The following is a 16,572-nucleotide window of genomic DNA, read 5'->3' as shown; positions in this document are numbered from 1 at the left end:
TTTTTTGGTTGCAGCCGTCATTGTTTGGCGGGTCCAGGCTGGGGATTCGAACCCGCCACCTTAGGTGTACGTGGCTGGCGCTTAGCCGGTTGAGCTATAGGCGCCGAGCCAAGACCATAGGCATTTGAACCTAAAAGTTGTCATTTTAAAAATTATATGCAGTTAAGTATTTAAAACTGTTTATTATATTTAAAAAAAATCAGAGCATTAATTTTTCCTATAGCCAAAAAATGAAGAAGAGAAAATTTCAAACCAGCATTTTTGTTTCTACAAAATATTTTGATACACATATAAATATAATTATTTGAGGCTGGGTGTGGTGGCTCACACCTGTAATCCCAGCAGTTGGGAGGTTGAGGCAGGTGGATTGCCTGAGTTTATGAGTTCAAGACCAGCCTAAGCAAGAGTGAGATGCCATCTCTAAAAAACAGCCGGGCATTGTGGTAGTTGCCTATCGTTCCAGCCACTTGGGAGACTGAGGTGAGAGAATTGCTTGAGCCCAAAAGTCTAAGGTTGCTGTGAGCTATGATGCCATAGCACTCTACCAAGACTGACCAACTGAGTCTGTCTCAAAAAATAAATAAATACATCTAATATTTGATAACTCCTAGAATTTCCTTTTTTTATATAATGAGTCCTGTGTTTTTGGAATAAATACACCTTTTACAAATTCATCTTCTTTAATATTTTTACATGTGCGCAGAGTTTCATTTTTTAAGATTAAAATTTCCAACTTTATATTTCCTTTTTTCATCTAAAATCTCCAAAATATGCTTTTACTAGAATACTACAAAAAACCAAGTGCCCAAATTAAAGTTACTTTTGTTTTACGCAAAGTTTAGTTCTTAGACGCTGTATGAAAAGGGGCACTCCAGCTAGGACATGAAGCTGTGAGTTAGAGATCAGAGAAGGAGACTAAAGAAATAAAGGAACTGTTGAGGGAAGTCTAGGGGTTGTTTAGAGAGACTGCACAGTCAGTCTCTGCCCAGCTGGAGAGAAGGTACAGCATGAACAGGAACAGCCCAGCCCTGAGAAGAGAGGAGCAGCAGGGTGGCTGTGACAGGGCCAGGGAGCTCTGAGGCTATTCTCCCTCAGTTTCACAAAGATTACTCTCTATGGTGAACCAACCAGCTAAGCTGAAGACTTGCACAAACTACACTGACAGCAGCCCACTGTGGAGTAGGGCTCTAACCTCAGTCACCGTCTGCCTAAGGGTAAGGGCCCTGTGTACTCCTGACAACCTAACCCCAGGGACCTCTTCTTTGTTCAGTAGCACATTCTCCCAAGTCCTCTCTTTCCAGCTGTGAGTCTGATCCTAATTCTCTCTAATAATTCATCACTCAGACAAGAAAGAGATAAGCGCTTCCTGGGCTGTGTGGTCAGCATAGACTGCTTCCCTCTGGGGCTTACCAGCCTGTCTGGTCTGCAGGACACTGCCCTCCATCTTCCACAGACCCTAACACTCATCCCTTATTATTATTTTGTCATCTACATTTTTTTTGGAGACAGAGTCTCATTTTGTTGCCTTCAGTAGAGTGCTGTAGTGTCACAGCTCACAGCAACCTCAAACTCTTGGGCTCAGGCAATCCTCTTACCTCAGCCTCCCAAGTAGGCTGTAGAAATGTAGGCAACTGCTATAATGCCTGGCGTGCACGCGCGCGCTCTCTCTCTCTCTCTCTCTCTCTCTATATATATATATATATATATTTTTTTTTTTTTTTTCCCCACCTACCTCAGGCTGGTTTTGAACTCCTGAACTTAAGCAATCCAGTTGTCTGGACCTCCCAGAGTGCTAAGATTATAGATGTACACTACTGTGCCCAGATCATCTATTATTTTTAGACTAAATCCTAACTGTAGGATTCTAGCTTTGATATACTTTTTGCTGATATAAAAAGTCAGTGTTCTGGGATGGCGCCAGTAGCTCAGTGGGTATGGCGCCAGCCACATACACAGAGGCTGGTGGGGTTGAACTCAACCTGGGCCAGCTAAACAACAATGACAACTGCAACAAAAAAATAGCGGGGCATTGTGGCAGGCACCTGTAGGCTACTTGGGAGGCTGAGGCAAGAGAATCACTTAACTTAAGCCCACCAGTTTGAGGTTGCTGTGAGCTGTGACACCACAGCACTCTACCCAGGGCAACAGCTTGAGGCTCTGTCTCAAAAAAAAAAGTCAGTATTCTTATTTTCAGATTCCCAAATATCTAATGCCTTCCGAATATACTTTTTCCTGTTTCACAGATTTGAATATTTTAAAGATAGATTAAAAGAATCTTCTGTTTTTGGTTTTTAATGTATTTTAGAAAATTTCGAAGAAATATTAAAGTATAAAGAGTTGTGTAATGACTCCCCATGCACACGGCACTCAATTCTGCAATTACCAATTCACACCCAGGGCTTTTCACTGATGCCAGCCCACCCAGATTATTCTCTAGTCAACCCAGCCATTACAATGTTCTATTTGTAGAAATTTTAGTATATAAGCTGCGTGCCCATAGCTCAGTGCTTAGGGTGCTGGCCACATGCACCAGGGCTGGTGGGTTTGAACCCAGCCCGGGCCTGCTAAACAACAACAAAAAATTTTTTAATATATACATGCAAAAGAAAAGGGTGCTGCAATCCTCTTTTAAAAACTAGATCTCTCCAGGTACTGTTCTTTTTTTTTTTTTTAATTGTTTTCTAACAAAGTGTTTTTTTTGTTTGTTTGTTTTTCTAAAGAGACAAGATCTAGGCTCGGCGCCCATAGCACAGTGGTTACGGCACCAGCCACATACACTGAGCCTGGAGGGTTCGAGTCTGGCCTGGGCCAGCTAAACAACAATGACAACTGCCACAAAAAATAGCCAGGCGTTGTGGTGGGTGCCTGTAGTCTCAGCTCCTTGGGAGGCTGAAGCAAGAGAATCATTTAAGCCCAAGAGTTTGAGGTTGCTGTGAACTGTGATGCCACAGCACTCTACCAAGGGCAACATATGGTGAGACTTTGTCTCAAGAAAAAAAGAGAGAGACAGAGAGCCATGGTCTCACTATGTTGTTTAGGGCTGGACTTGGCTCCTGGGCTCAAGTAACCCTCCTGTCTCAGCCTCCCAAGTAGCTGGGAGTACAGGCACCTGCCATAGGGCCTGGCTCTAAGTTAGCATTCCATAAGTTTTCACCCACAAAACGAATGGCAATCCCATGTACATAAAGGAGAATGAACTACAGACCAGGCCATGGAGATCCTAAAGCAGAGCTAACACTTCACAGGGGTGCTACATGGGGTGATTTGTAAGAAACATCTGGCATGTAAACAGCTAAGCACTCAACCAGTGGTATCTATTATTACCACACTAAAACCAACTGTTCATTAATAACATTTTCATTATTACTATTATATCTTTTTTTTTTTCTTTTTTGAGACAGGGTCTCATTTTGTCACGCTTAACAGAATGCTGTGGCATCACAGCTCACAGCAACTTCAAACTCTTGGGCTCAAGCGATCTTGCCTCAGCCTTCTGAGTAGGTGAGACTACAAGGGGCCTGCCCCAACACCCAGCCAGTTTTTTTTTAGGAGATGAGGTTCTTGCTCTGGCTCAGGCTGGTCTGGAACTCCTGAGCTCAAGCAATCCAAGTGCCTCGGCCTTTCAGAGTGCTGGGATCACGCCGGGCCTCAGTAGGTCATTATTTTCATTGTTATTTCCAGTCTTCTCAGTGAAGACACCTGGCCACAAGTCTTAAACATTCTGTTTTCTCCACTCCCCTATGTAAATCAAAGCAAATTTATCAGGTATCCAACAGAGGTGAAGCTTGATCAATACCATTCATTCATCCCCATCCACCTCACCTCCACTGACCACAGTCAAGTGAGTCCAGGTGGAAATTACAGCTAATAAGTCAGAAGAGAGTGGACAGAAAGGCAGAAGACAGCGGTACCTCTGAGATCAGATGAAAGAGTAACGTTCCATCAACACGACCCCTGAATCTACTAGAAACATCTGGGAATGCTTCCGTCGTTAGACTTTTCTGTACTTACTACTTTCTGCTGCCTGTTTAATTCCAGGTTCATCCTCCTGTGACTCTGGTGACAGCCCAATAATATCAAACCTGGAAAATAAGCCAGAATCTTAGAAGAACCACTTGATTCTCAGAAAATCTATTCGTGGGAAGTATGTTTTACTAAATTCATGGTAGTATGGATAAAAAGGGCAGCTAAGTGGAGATATTCTCTAGAACATGAAACTCAAAATAAAATGTCCACATAAGCCAAACTATTAATTTAAATAGGTGACTCTGTCATCCTATATGTACCTTTCACTCTGACTAATACAGAGTCTATGTTAAAAAGTCACAGTGCTGAGCGATGCCTGCAGCTCAGTGAGTAGGGTGCAGGCTTCATATATCGAGGGTGGTAGGTTCAAACCCAGCCCTGGCCAAACTGGAAAAAAAAAAAAAAGCCAGGAGTTGTAGTGGGCGCCTGTAGTCCCAGCTACTTGGGAGGCTGAGACAAGAGAATCGCCTAAGCCCAAGAGCTGGAAGTTGCTGTGAGCTATGACACCATGGAACTCTATGGAGGGTGACAAAATGAAACTCTGTCTCTTAAAAAAAAGAAAAAAAAAAGCTCATTAACAACTGTAATACACAAAAGCACGTCTGATAGAAGACTAAGTATAGGAAGTTCTTATCAAACAAGTAAAATTCTTACTTACCACGAAGGCATAGCCATGTTCATGTTCAATGTAACAGGCATAACTGGCCTACACGAGAAAGAGGAAACAGCACAGTGAGAAGAACAACGCACAGAGACTCATCAATCCCATCACTCAAAACCGCATGCTACAACCTTCACATACGAACTCTGTTCACCATTCCCTCCAAATGTATTCTGAAGACAGAGCAGCAGATGCAAAGAACTAAATGTGATAAAAAAACTTTTTTGCTTTTTGGGGGTTTTTTTGAGACAGAGTTTCACGTTGTCACCCTCAGTAGAGGGCCATGGCATTCTTAGCTCACTGCAACCTCCAAAACTTGGGCTCGAGCTATTTTTAGAGACAAGGTCTTACTCTTGCTCAGGTTGGTCTCAAACCCCTGAGCTCAGGCAATCTACCTGCCTCAGCCTCCCAGAGTGCTAGGATTACAGGTGTGAGCCACCACGCCTGGCCTTAAAAACATTTTTCCTTTAGGATATAAAAGTATAGACTATTTTAGAAAGAGAGAAGAGAAGGACTGAGAGAGCAGAGAGCAGAGAAATGTGTGGTATTCCAAAGAAAGAAAGAACAGCCACAAGTAAAACATTTTCTTTTCTTATTTTTTTATTTTTATTTATTTATTTTTTAGAGTTTCATTATATAGCCCTGGGTAGAGTGCTGGGGCATCACAGCTCACAACAACCTCCAACTCCTGGGCTCAAGCGAGTCTCCTGCCTCAGCCTCCCAAGTAGCTGGGACCACAGGCGCCGGCCACAATGCCTGGCTATTTTTTGGTTGCAGCTGTCATTGTTGTTTGGCAGGCCGGGCTGGGTTTGAACCAGCTACCTTAGGTGTATGTGGCTGGCGCCTTAGCCACTTGAGCCACAGGTCCCATATACTGAGGGTGGTGGGTTTAAACCGGCCCTGGGCAAACTACAACAACAAAAAAATAGCTGGACAATATTAAAAAAAAAAAATAGCTGGACATTATGGTGGGTGTAGTCCCAGCTACTCAGGAGGCTGAGGCAAGAGAATTGCCTAAGCCCAGGAGTTGGAGGTTGCTGTGAGCTATGATGCCACAGCACTCTACGGAGGGTGACAAAGTGAGACTGTCTCTAAAAAAAAAAAAAAATTTCTTTTCTCAACACCTTTACTTAAGAATACTTTTAATGTGAAGGGAAACCAGAAATGAAGGTAATTGGAAATGCACAAAATACGAAACTCTGGAAAGAAACTAAGAACAATGAACAATTTATTGCACAGATACTGCAGCATTAATTCCCATATGCTTAGACTGGAATTCTGCTAATTTTCTAGCTCTCAACTATATACCCATTTGATAAAAAAAGACCTTTAAATAAATAAGGGACTATAAAATGTGCCGAAGTGTCCATTACACCTAAGTCAAATCTGTGATGAAAAATACGCTGGGTAATCTGAATTTCGCGAGGTAAAAAGGCATGAAAACTAAATACACTTTAAGCTTAGACACGACACATCCACCGCTATCCTTCTGATTCATGAAATAAGTCTACCTCAGAGGTTATAAACAGTAACCTCAAGATTTCTTTGGGAATACACACCTCCCTAAGATGGCAAATAGCCTTTAATCTTAGGACAAATAACAATATAGCAGAAATTCAACATAATCAAGAATTCTGTCTCATCATACTGGATGATGACTCAGCAACCCTGGCCACAGTATTCAGTTGTAGCCTACAGAGATTAGGACAGACACTCTGTTTTTGGATAAAAAGAAAGAAGAATGTAATCTTCACCAATATTTACCTCCTCCTGTTTCCTCTCTCACACTCATGTGTCTATCCCAACACTAATGCTAGTATCACCTCTGAGGACCAATATTAACCTACTAGCCTGTATCTAGTCCCTGTCTTCTCCATGACTACCACTTCTCAGAAACATTTGAACAAAATTTGCTGATTTTGGCTCAGCATCTGTGGCTCAAGAGGCTAAGGCGCCAGCCACATAAACCTGAGCTGGCAGGTTAGAATCCAGTCTGGGCTCCCAAACAATGATGGCTGCAACCAAAAAAAATAGCCGGGCATTGTGGCGGGTGCCTGCAGTCCCAGCTACTTGGGAGGTAGAGGCAGGAGACTCATTAGAGCCCAGGAGCTGGAGGTTGCTGTGAGCTGTGATGCCACAGCACTCTACCCAGGGCCTCAGCTTGAGGCTCTGTTTAAAAAAAAAAAATTTGCTAATTTTAATGATTTGCTGATTTTGCTCAAAACTTCCTTCCTTCCTTCCCTTCTCTCTCGTTTTTTTTTTTTTTTTTTAAAACAAATTCTCACTTGTCACCCTGGGTAGAGTACCACTGTATCATAGCTCACAACAACATCAAACTCCTGGGCTCAAGTGATCCTCTTGCCTCACTACAGGTGGCTGCCACAATGCTTGGCTAGAGACAGGGTCTTACTGTTGCTCCAGCTGGTCTCAAACTAAGAGCTCAAGCAATCCCTGGCCCCCTCCCAAGCCTCCCAAAGTGCTAGGATTACAGGTGTGAGCCACTGAGCTATCTTGCTTTTTTTTTTCAGACAATGTTTCACCTTGTTGCCCAGCACTATAGTACAGTGGCATCATCACAGCTCCCTATAACCTCAAATTCATGGGCTAAGCAATTTTCCTACCTAGCCTTTGGAGTGGCTGGGACTCCAGGCACACAACACAATGCCTGGGTAACTTTTTTTTATTTTTTGTAGAGACAGGATCTTGCTCTTACTCAGGCTGGTCTCAAACTCCTAAGCTTAAGTGAACCTCCCGCCTCAGCCTCCCAGAGGGCTAGGATTCTAGGAGTGAGCCATTATGCCTGGCCAATAGTTTGTTTTTACTACACAAATATGTAAGTGAACCTCTGTAACCTGACCACCCAAAGGACTGTGAGAAATTGCACAAAATAAGGTACTAGGTAGGCTTCTGTATTGATACATGCCTGTCACACAAGTCTGGGCTGTGAAAATCAGGTCAACTTAAGGAGAGGGTCAGCTATGGATATTCTATTGTATTTTCAGAGCTAGAATTCAAAACCAAATCTATCAGACTTCAAGATAGAAGGGGATCTTTCCACAGTACCTCACATTGCCTCTAACTGATTACAAGTGTTTTCAACATAACAAAAATTTCTTTGACTGGTAAGTTCCCTCCAGAGATACCCACAGGTACCCTTTGAACGTCACAGATATTTGTATATCCAAAATAATTTTCCTGGCTTTAAGTTCAATTTACCTCTAAGAGAGCAATATTTTAAACTTCTCAACAAAAAAGAAAAAGAAAATTCAATTTAACCAAGAGATCATTTTACTTTTCAGAAATTCTATTAATCTTTATTTTTAAACTGAATATTTAAGAGATAAAAATTAATTATATTCCAGTGCTTTCTGTAAGGATAAAGCGGTCACAATTGTTTCCCTCTAGACTCTGAATCACAAGCTTGAAGATCAGAGATACTCACGCATGCGGGCAGATATATTTGATATGTGAGCTTCTGATACCGCCTAAGGCTTCTGCCCATCCATGCCTGGTGGAAAAATTATTTGAATAATGCTATTAGATACTATTTTTAAATCTAAATAAATTAGTAGCACAATAGTACTTTCAAAATGTAAGCTAAATGTTAAATGCTTAAGGTATCTTAAAGTACAAACTGATCAGAACATCACCACGTGTCTAGAAACCATTCAGTAGCTGTTATTTAAGTTTTACCTTGGAATAAAGATGCTTTCTACAATTTCTGAACATCAGTGTGTGCTCCTTCATAGATCTCCACAGAGCTTTACAATTTCCAAGACAGATTTCTTTCTTTCTTTCTTTCTTTTTTTTGAGACAGAGTCTCAGTATGTCACCCTCAGTAGAGTGCCGTGGCCTCATAGGTCACAGCAACCTCAAACTGTCGGGCTTAAGGGATTCTCTTGCCTCAGCCTCCAGAGTAGCTGGAGCTACAGGCGCCCATGACAATCCCCAGCTTTTTTTTTGTTGTAATTGTCACTGTTGTTTGGCAGGCCTGGGCCACGTTCGAACCCACCAGCCCTGGTGTATGTGGCCGGCATCCTAACTGCTGAGCTACGGGCACCGAGGCAAGATAGATATTTTGTAATCGCTGTATAAATCTACTACAGTGTGCTTATAAAGAGCAAAACAGATGATTTATACAAAGAAAAATAAACACAAATGAATAAAGTATATCAGTAATCTAGTATCTCTACATACTTATGACACTATTAAAAATAGTGGCACTATCAGCGCTACTGTTAGTGCTAATAGTACTAACAGCACTATCAGTGCTCCCCAAACTGATGTACAGTGCCTAGACAGTCTTTATCAGAATCCCAGCTGACTCTGCAGAAACCAACAACCCAACTGCCAAATAATCATAACTTTAATTAATATACTTTTCTCGTATATGTATGTATATATGTCGAAAACAAAAGGTAGGAAAAACTGAAAAAACTTAAGTCACCATAATCCTTCTACCAGAAATAAACAGTTAATCATTTGATACATTTCTCATTTTTCCCCTGCATATAAATTAAGAAATAGATAAAGATTTGACAAAAATGGGATTATATTATACATTCAGTTCCAGTTCATCTACATTCACATTCTCCCTGATACTTTTTTTTAAGAGACAGAGTCTTACTTTGTTGCCCTCAGTAGAGTGCCGTGGCATCACAGCTCACAGCAATCTCCAGCTCCTGGGCTTAGGCAATTCTCTTGCCTCAGCCTCCTGAGTAGTTAGGACTACAGGCGCCCGCCACAGCACCCGGCTATTTTTTTATTGCAGTTTGGCCAGGGCTGGGTTCTAATCCGCCAACCTCGGTATATGGGGCCAGTGCCCTACTCACTGAGCCACAGGAGCTGCCCTCTCCCTGATACTTTTTACATGTAACCTCTACTAAAAGATAAAGTGGAAGTAATTTAGGCCTTTTTTGTATAAAATAGTCTGCAAATAGGGCGGTGCCAGTGTATGAAGCTGGTGCCCTAACCACTGAGCACGGGCACTGCCGAGACTTAATGTCCTTAAGGTGGCAGTGCTCCCCAAACTGATCTACAGTGCCTACACGATCTTTAACAGAATCCCAGCTGATTCTGCAGAAACCGACAACCCAATTGCCAATATATCTTAAAAACAACAAAGTTAAAGAACTCACACTTCACAATTTCAAAAGATACTGCAAAATGGTAATAAGAAAGATAGTACTGGAGTTAGGGTAGACATATAAATCAACTGAGAATCAGATACAAACCTTCCTATTTACTGGCAACTTATTTCTGAAAAGGGTACTTACTAGAACACATCACTGAGGAAAGAAAAGTCTTTTCAACCAATGTAGCTATGACAAGTAGATATTCACATTCAGCAGAAGGAAGCTGGACTGCCACCTCACCCACATACAGAAATGGGGCCAAAGACCTAAATGTTTTTTTTTTGTTTGTTTTAGAGACAGAGTTTCACTTTCCTGCCCTTGGTAGAGTGCTCTGGCGTCACAGCTCACAGCAACCTCCAACTCCTGGGCTTAGGCAATTCTCTTGCCTCAGCCTCCCAAGTAGCTGGGACTACAGGCACCCACCACAATGCCCAGCTATTTTTTTGTTACAATTTGGCTGGGGCTGGGTTTGAACCTGCCACCCTCAGTATATGGGGCCGGTGCCCTACCCACTGAGCCACAGGTGCCGCCCCCAAAGACCTAAATGTAAGAGCTGTATGGCTCCTAGAAAAAACATACATAAATCTCTGTGAAATTAGACAAAAAAGCACAATCCACAAAGAAAAAATAGTTAAATTAGAAATCATTAATATTAAAAACTGTTATGTTTCAGGCTCGGCACCCATAACTCAGTGAGTAGGGTGTTGGCCATGTACCAGAGCTGGTAGGTTCGAGCCTGGCCCAGGCCTGCAAACTACAATGACAACTACAACTAAAAACTAGCCAGGAGTCATGTCGGGTGCCTGTGGTCCCAGCTACTTGGGAGGCTGAGGCAAGAGAATCGTTAAGCCCAAGAGTTTGAGGTTGCTGTGAGCTGTGACCCCAGAGCTCTCTACTGAGGGCAACACAGTGAGACTCTGTCTCAAAAACAAAGAAAGAAAGAAAGAAAGAAAGAAAGAAAGAAAGAAAGAAAGAAAGAAAGAAAATTAAAAACTGTTATGTTTCAAAGGACACTATGAAGAAAGAGAAAAGACAAAGAATGGAAGACATATTGCAAATCCTATTCTAGGAAGAGTCTAGTATCCATAATACATAAAGGACTCTTAGAACTCAGAAACAGAAAGATAGTCCAATTTACACATGTACAAAAGACTTGAAAAGACATTTCTCCAAAGAAGATCCACGAACGGCCAAGCAGCACAGGAAATGATGCTCAGCAAACCCAAACCACGAGATGAGCACTTCACACTATAGAAACAGCGACAGGAGCAGTACGCTCGAGTGAATATGGTTAACAATAATTTAAATTTAATAATAACTTTCAAGAAGTTAGAAAAGAAGATTTTAAATGTTCACAGTGCAAATAAAATTTTAAATGTTCAAAGTGACAGATATCCTAACTGCCCTCATTTGATCACTACATACCATATAGTACGTACTAAAATATCACTCAGTATCCCATTATTTACTACTCCTTTGTTTATTTAGAGACAGATTCTTGTTTTGTCACCAGAGCTACAGTGCAGTGACATCATCATAGCTCACTGCAACCTCAATCCTGGGCTGAAGTGATCCTCCTGCCTCAGCCTCCCAAATACCACGCACTCCACCAGGCCCAAGGTAACTTTCCTGTTTTTGTAGACACAGGCTCTTATTCTTGCTCAAGCTAGTCTTGAACTTCTGGCCTTCAGTGCACCTCCTGCCTCAGCCTCTCAGAGTGCTAAGATCACAGACATGAGGCACCACACCCAGATGTCAGGACACCATTAACATGTATAATTATTAGGTATCAACTAAAAAGGAAAAATAACTTTTTTAAAACTTGAAATTAGGCTCGGCGCCTGTGGCTCAAGTGGCTAAGGCGCCAGCCACATACACCTAAGGTGGCGGGTTTGAATCCAGCCCTGGCCTGCCAAAACAACAATGATGGTTGCAACCAAAAAATAACCAGGCGTTGTGGTGGGCGCCTGTGGTCCCAGCTACTTGGGAGGCTGAGGCAGGAGACTTGCTTGAGCCCAGGAGTTGGAGGTTGCTGTGAGCTGTGATGCCACAGCACTTCACCCAGGGGGATAGCTTGAGGCTCTGTCTAAAAAAAACCCCAAAACTTGAAATTACAAGAACTGGCAAGGATGTGGAAAAAGCAGAACCACTGTACAGCATACAGCACTGGTGGGAACATAAGATGGTCAGCCACCATGGACGATAGTTTGGCAGTACCTCAAAAATAAATGTATTGGTGGTGGCTGAGGTGGCATGAGGGGGATTTGTAGGTAGTGGAGGCAGGGCCCAGGAAATCATCGTCAAGACATTCTATTGGTGCCATCGACAGAATATCCAGCACTCCAGCTCCTCCTGTCACCTCTGCCGTCCCCTGGCCTGGGTTCCTGGAGTAATAACCCTGCCGTGCTCTTCCTGTTTCCACTCGTATCTCCCCACTGCCTGCTTTCCACGCAGCAGCCAGAGATCCTTTCACACTCCCAGGACAATGTCCTGAGAACTGCCACCAAATGTTAACGTAAAGGAACCTCGACGTGATCAAAGCACTTTGGTTGGATGAGTCGATCTTTCCTTCACTGTAACTGATCCCAGGAATCTTCTGTTAACAAACTAACAAGTAGAAAATGCAAGAAAATTAGCACATGATTACAGGCAAAGAACTGTTCCTACAGGTCTTAATAAGATTCAGCTTTCCATCCTGACACTGGTGAAAAGAAGATTTTGATAGGAAGAATGTCAGCTCAGGTTCCAATGAATATGACCACCACAGATTGTAAAGTGACATTTTCTATCTGGCAATGGTTTATTAGCCAGTCCCTCAACACTGTCATGGATTACAGCAACAGCTGTGGAGATGTTCCCCCCACTGCATATGTATGAACTGGGAACAGCTTACATTTCTGCAATAACTGGGGCTGTAGCAACAGCTCTAGAACTTAACCAAGCAGTCTCACCACTGATAGGGCATTCTGTTCCTAGGCAAAGAAATCTTGAAGACAACCCCAAAGGCAATCACAGCAAAATTAATGAAGGAGAACTAAAAAAACTAAAAAGCTTTTAAACAGCCAAGGAAACAAACAACAGTGAATAGACAACCTACAGAATGGGAGAACAGTACTTGCAAGTTATACATCTGATACAGGGCCAGTACAAGAGTCTACAAAGAGTTCAAAGAAATCAGAAAGAAAAGAAAAACAATTCCATTAAAAAGTGGGCAAAAGACATGAACAGAAGCTTTCCAAAAGAATATAGACTAATTAATAGCCAATAAACATACAAAAAAAAATGCTCTAATCACCAGAGAAATGCAAACTAAAACCACTTGGGTCCAGTGAGAATGGCTTTTACCCACAAAATCCCCAAATAACAGACACTGGCATGGGTGCAGGAGAAAGAACACTTACACACTGCTAGTGGAACTGCAAACTAGTACAAACTATGGAAAGTTATGTCAAGATTCCTTTGTTCTACAATCCCACTATTGGTATTTACACAAAGGAAAAGAACTCACTTTATCAAAAAGACGTGTGTATTTGAATGTTTATAGCAGCACAATTCACAATCACAAAAATGTGGAACCAACCCAAGTGCCCATCAATACATGAGTGAATTAATAAAATGTGGTATCTGGGCACCACGGAGTACTACTCAGTCATAAAGAAACAACGGTGAACCATCTTCTGTAACCATCTAGATGGAACTGGAGACCATTCTTTAAGGGAAGTTTCCTCGAAAGGCAAAGCAAGCACCACTGTACTCACTATTGAATTGGAAACAATCAATCAATACCCACGTGCACATTTTCAGCAGTAAACTCAACAGAAAGTAAGAAGGTGGGAGGGGGCTGGGGGGGGCAAATTCAGATCTACAATGCACACTGTTTAGGTGAGGGGGACAAACTGTGCAAAGGCAATTCATGCAGCCAAGGCATTTGTACCCATGGCTTCCCCATGACAGTCTGGCCTCAGATGGGTCCTGCTGCCCTCAACACTTCTCTTTAAAAAGCGGTAAAAACCTCAAACTACCTGAAGCATTTAAAAGGCATCTTCTGTAGGAAGCTGAAGTACTTGAGGTACACTCAAAGTCCTCACCCCTGGTTAATATGCAGCTCCATTTTAGAACGTTACTCTGAAGTGAAAAGTCAATGACTGCTTGGAAGACTGATGAGCTAGCCAAAATTTTACACACACCAGAAGATATGACCAAAGCATAGTTATAAAGTGATAATGGAGATGTGTCTCTTTAAACATCAGTTTTTGATGCTTCAGACCCTTAATTCTTTTACACAGAAAAATTAACTGTGAAGTTTAATCATGGTTTATTAAAAAAAAAATCCAAATGAATCAAGATTAGTAATCCTTGCTGATCTTTTAGAAATAACTTTTCTTGTTTTAAAACAATAACTAAGAAAATGACATGAAGGCTATGTTAACCAGTTTGATGGAAGTATTTCGGATTGTGTGTGAAAACCCCACACTGTACCCCAGAAGTGCATTAATGTACATAGTTACCATTCAATTAAAAAAAAAAAAAAAGAAATAACTTTTCTGGGCCAGCACAGTGGCTCATGCCTGTAACCCTAGCACTTTGGGAGGCCGAGGTAGACAGGATCCCTTGAGCTCAGGAGTTCTAGACTAGCCCGAACAACAGCCAGACCTCGTATTTGCTAAAAATAGAAAAACTAGCCAGGCAAGGTGGCAGGCACCTGTAGTCCCAGCTACTGGGGAGGCTGAGGCAGGAGGATCACTTGAGCCCAGGAGTTAGGGGCTGCAGTGAGCTGTAATGACACCACTGCATTCCAGCTCGAGTGACAGAGCAAGACTGTCTCAAAAAAAAAAGAAACCTACACACACAAAACAAAATAACTTTTCTGGAGGAAAAAAAATCATATGAAATGCAATAAACTTGTAAATGTAAATAGTTCTTAACATTTCTACTGATAGAATTAAGAACTTATGCAAGGCCAGGTGAGGTGGCTCACATCTGTAATCCCAGCACTTTGGAAGCTGAGGTGGCTGGACTGCCTGAACTCACAGGTTTGAGATCAGCCTGAGCTAGAGCAAGACTTCATGTCTAAAAATAGCTGGGCGTTGTGGTGGGCACCTATAGTCCCAGCAACTTGGGAGGCTGAGGCGTGAGAATCACTTGAGCCCAGGAGTTTGAGGTTACTGTGAGCTATGACACCACAGCTCTATGAAGGGTGACAAAGTGAGACTCTGTCTCAAAAAAAAAAGAAAGAAAATAGAAAAAAAGAATTATGATGCAAGTATATAATTCAGTTTTATTTCAGTATTATCACAGTATCTAGCCAGTGTTGGAGTAAATGTATCATTTCATTTCAAATGGATGGATGAATGTTAAACTCAGAATGAAAAAAAAAAAACTTAAATATACTTAAACTTAAAAATAAATATTTTGAGACTATCTTAAAAAAAAAATCTAAATATAGAATTACCATAGGATCCAGAAATTCCAATCGTGGTGTGTATCCAAGAGAAATGAAAACTTATACTCGTAACTGAGTGTTCGTGAGGCAGGATTCATGACAGCTAGAACTGAGATGTCCATCAGCGGGTACCTGGAACAACCCTAAGATCTGTAACTGGATACATGGCCAATGTACACGTGCATACAACAGAGTATCATTAGCACCGTACAATGGAATTCAAATACTGACACACGTTCCACGTGGATAAACCCCCAAGACGTCATGCTAAGTGAAAGAAACCAGATGCAGGGCGGCACCTGTGGCTTAGTGAGTAGGGTGCAGGCCCCATACACCAAGGGTGGTGGGTTCAAACCCAGCGCTGGCCAAACTGCAACAAAACAATAGCTGGGCATTGTGGTGGGCGCCTGTGAAGCAAGAGAATCACCTAAGCCCAGGAGTTGGAGGTTGCTATGAGCTGTGATGCCACAGCACTCTACCAAGGGCTGTAAGTGAAACTCTGTCTCTACAAAAAAAAAAAAAAGAAAGAAAGAAAAAAACCAGATGCAAAATGTCACATACTATATGATTCCACTTAGGTAAATGTCTATAACAGGAAAATTCATGGAGACAGAAAAGAGATCAGCGGTTACCACAATGGGTGAGGAGGTAATGGAGTATGATTTACTCGTGGGTTTAGGATGTTTTCGTGGGCTGGTAAAAATGTCTTGAAACTAGCCGGGTGTTGTGGTGGGCACCTATAGTCCCAGCTAGTAGGGAGGCTGAGGCAAGAGAATCACTTAAGTCCAAAAGTTTGAGATTTTCTTTTCTTTTTCTTTTTTGGGACAGTCTTACTATGTCACCCTTGGTAGAGTGCTTGTGGCATCATAGGTCACAGTAACCTCAAAGTCTTGGGCTCAAGTGGTTCTCTTGTCTCAGCCTCCTAGCAGCCAGGACTACAGCGTCTGCCACAACACCTGGCTGTTCTTTTTGTTATTTTTGTCTAGCAGGCCCTGGCTGGGTTCAAACCCACCAGCTCTGGTGCATGTGGCTGGCACCGTATTCACTGAGCTACAGATGCTGAGCCCAAGAGTCTGAGGTTGTTGTGAGCTGTGACACTATAGCACTCCACCCAGGGCAACAAACGTCTCCAAAAAACATTAAATTAAAATTTAAAAAAGAAAGAAATTTCTCCAAGGATGCACAAATGGCTAGTAAACACATAAAAATATATTTTTCAGGGATGACTAACCTTTTTCTTTTCTGCTGCACACTGGACAGTAAGAATTATACACAAACTCTAAAAAGTGTTGATAAGCAAAAAAAAA

The 16,572-nt window shown here is 42.0% G+C and overlaps 1 protein-coding gene and 1 pseudogene across 2 annotated transcripts in view; one reads left to right on the top strand and one right to left on the bottom strand.

The window, feature by feature from the left end:
• LYPLA1 (lysophospholipase I) overlaps window positions 1-16,572 on the bottom strand; it is a 37,195-nt gene that overhangs the window by 7,979 nt on the left and 12,644 nt on the right. The window contains exons 3-5 of one of the 2 annotated variants that reach the window (XM_003793694.3): window positions 8,130-8,195; window positions 4,685-4,732; window positions 4,012-4,082 (exon numbers count right to left, since the gene is read on the bottom strand). In XM_003793694.3, coding sequence (XP_003793742.1) covers window positions 4,012-4,082; window positions 4,685-4,732; window positions 8,130-8,195 — 185 coding nt within the window. The remainder of the gene's footprint in view (window positions 1-4,011; window positions 4,083-4,684; window positions 4,733-8,129; window positions 8,196-16,572) is intronic. The other variant, XM_023515405.1, reaches the window with a different exon arrangement.
• Window positions 12,308-14,130, top strand: LOC111726560 (annotated as a pseudogene).

The sequence above is a fragment of the Otolemur garnettii genome, unplaced genomic scaffold (genome assembly GCF_000181295.1).
Source record: "Otolemur garnettii isolate 467f Iridium unplaced genomic scaffold, OtoGar3 scaffold00071, whole genome shotgun sequence".
Lineage (NCBI taxonomy): Eukaryota > Metazoa > Chordata > Mammalia > Primates > Galagidae > Otolemur > Otolemur garnettii.
This window is presented reverse-complemented; position numbering and strand designations above follow the sequence as displayed.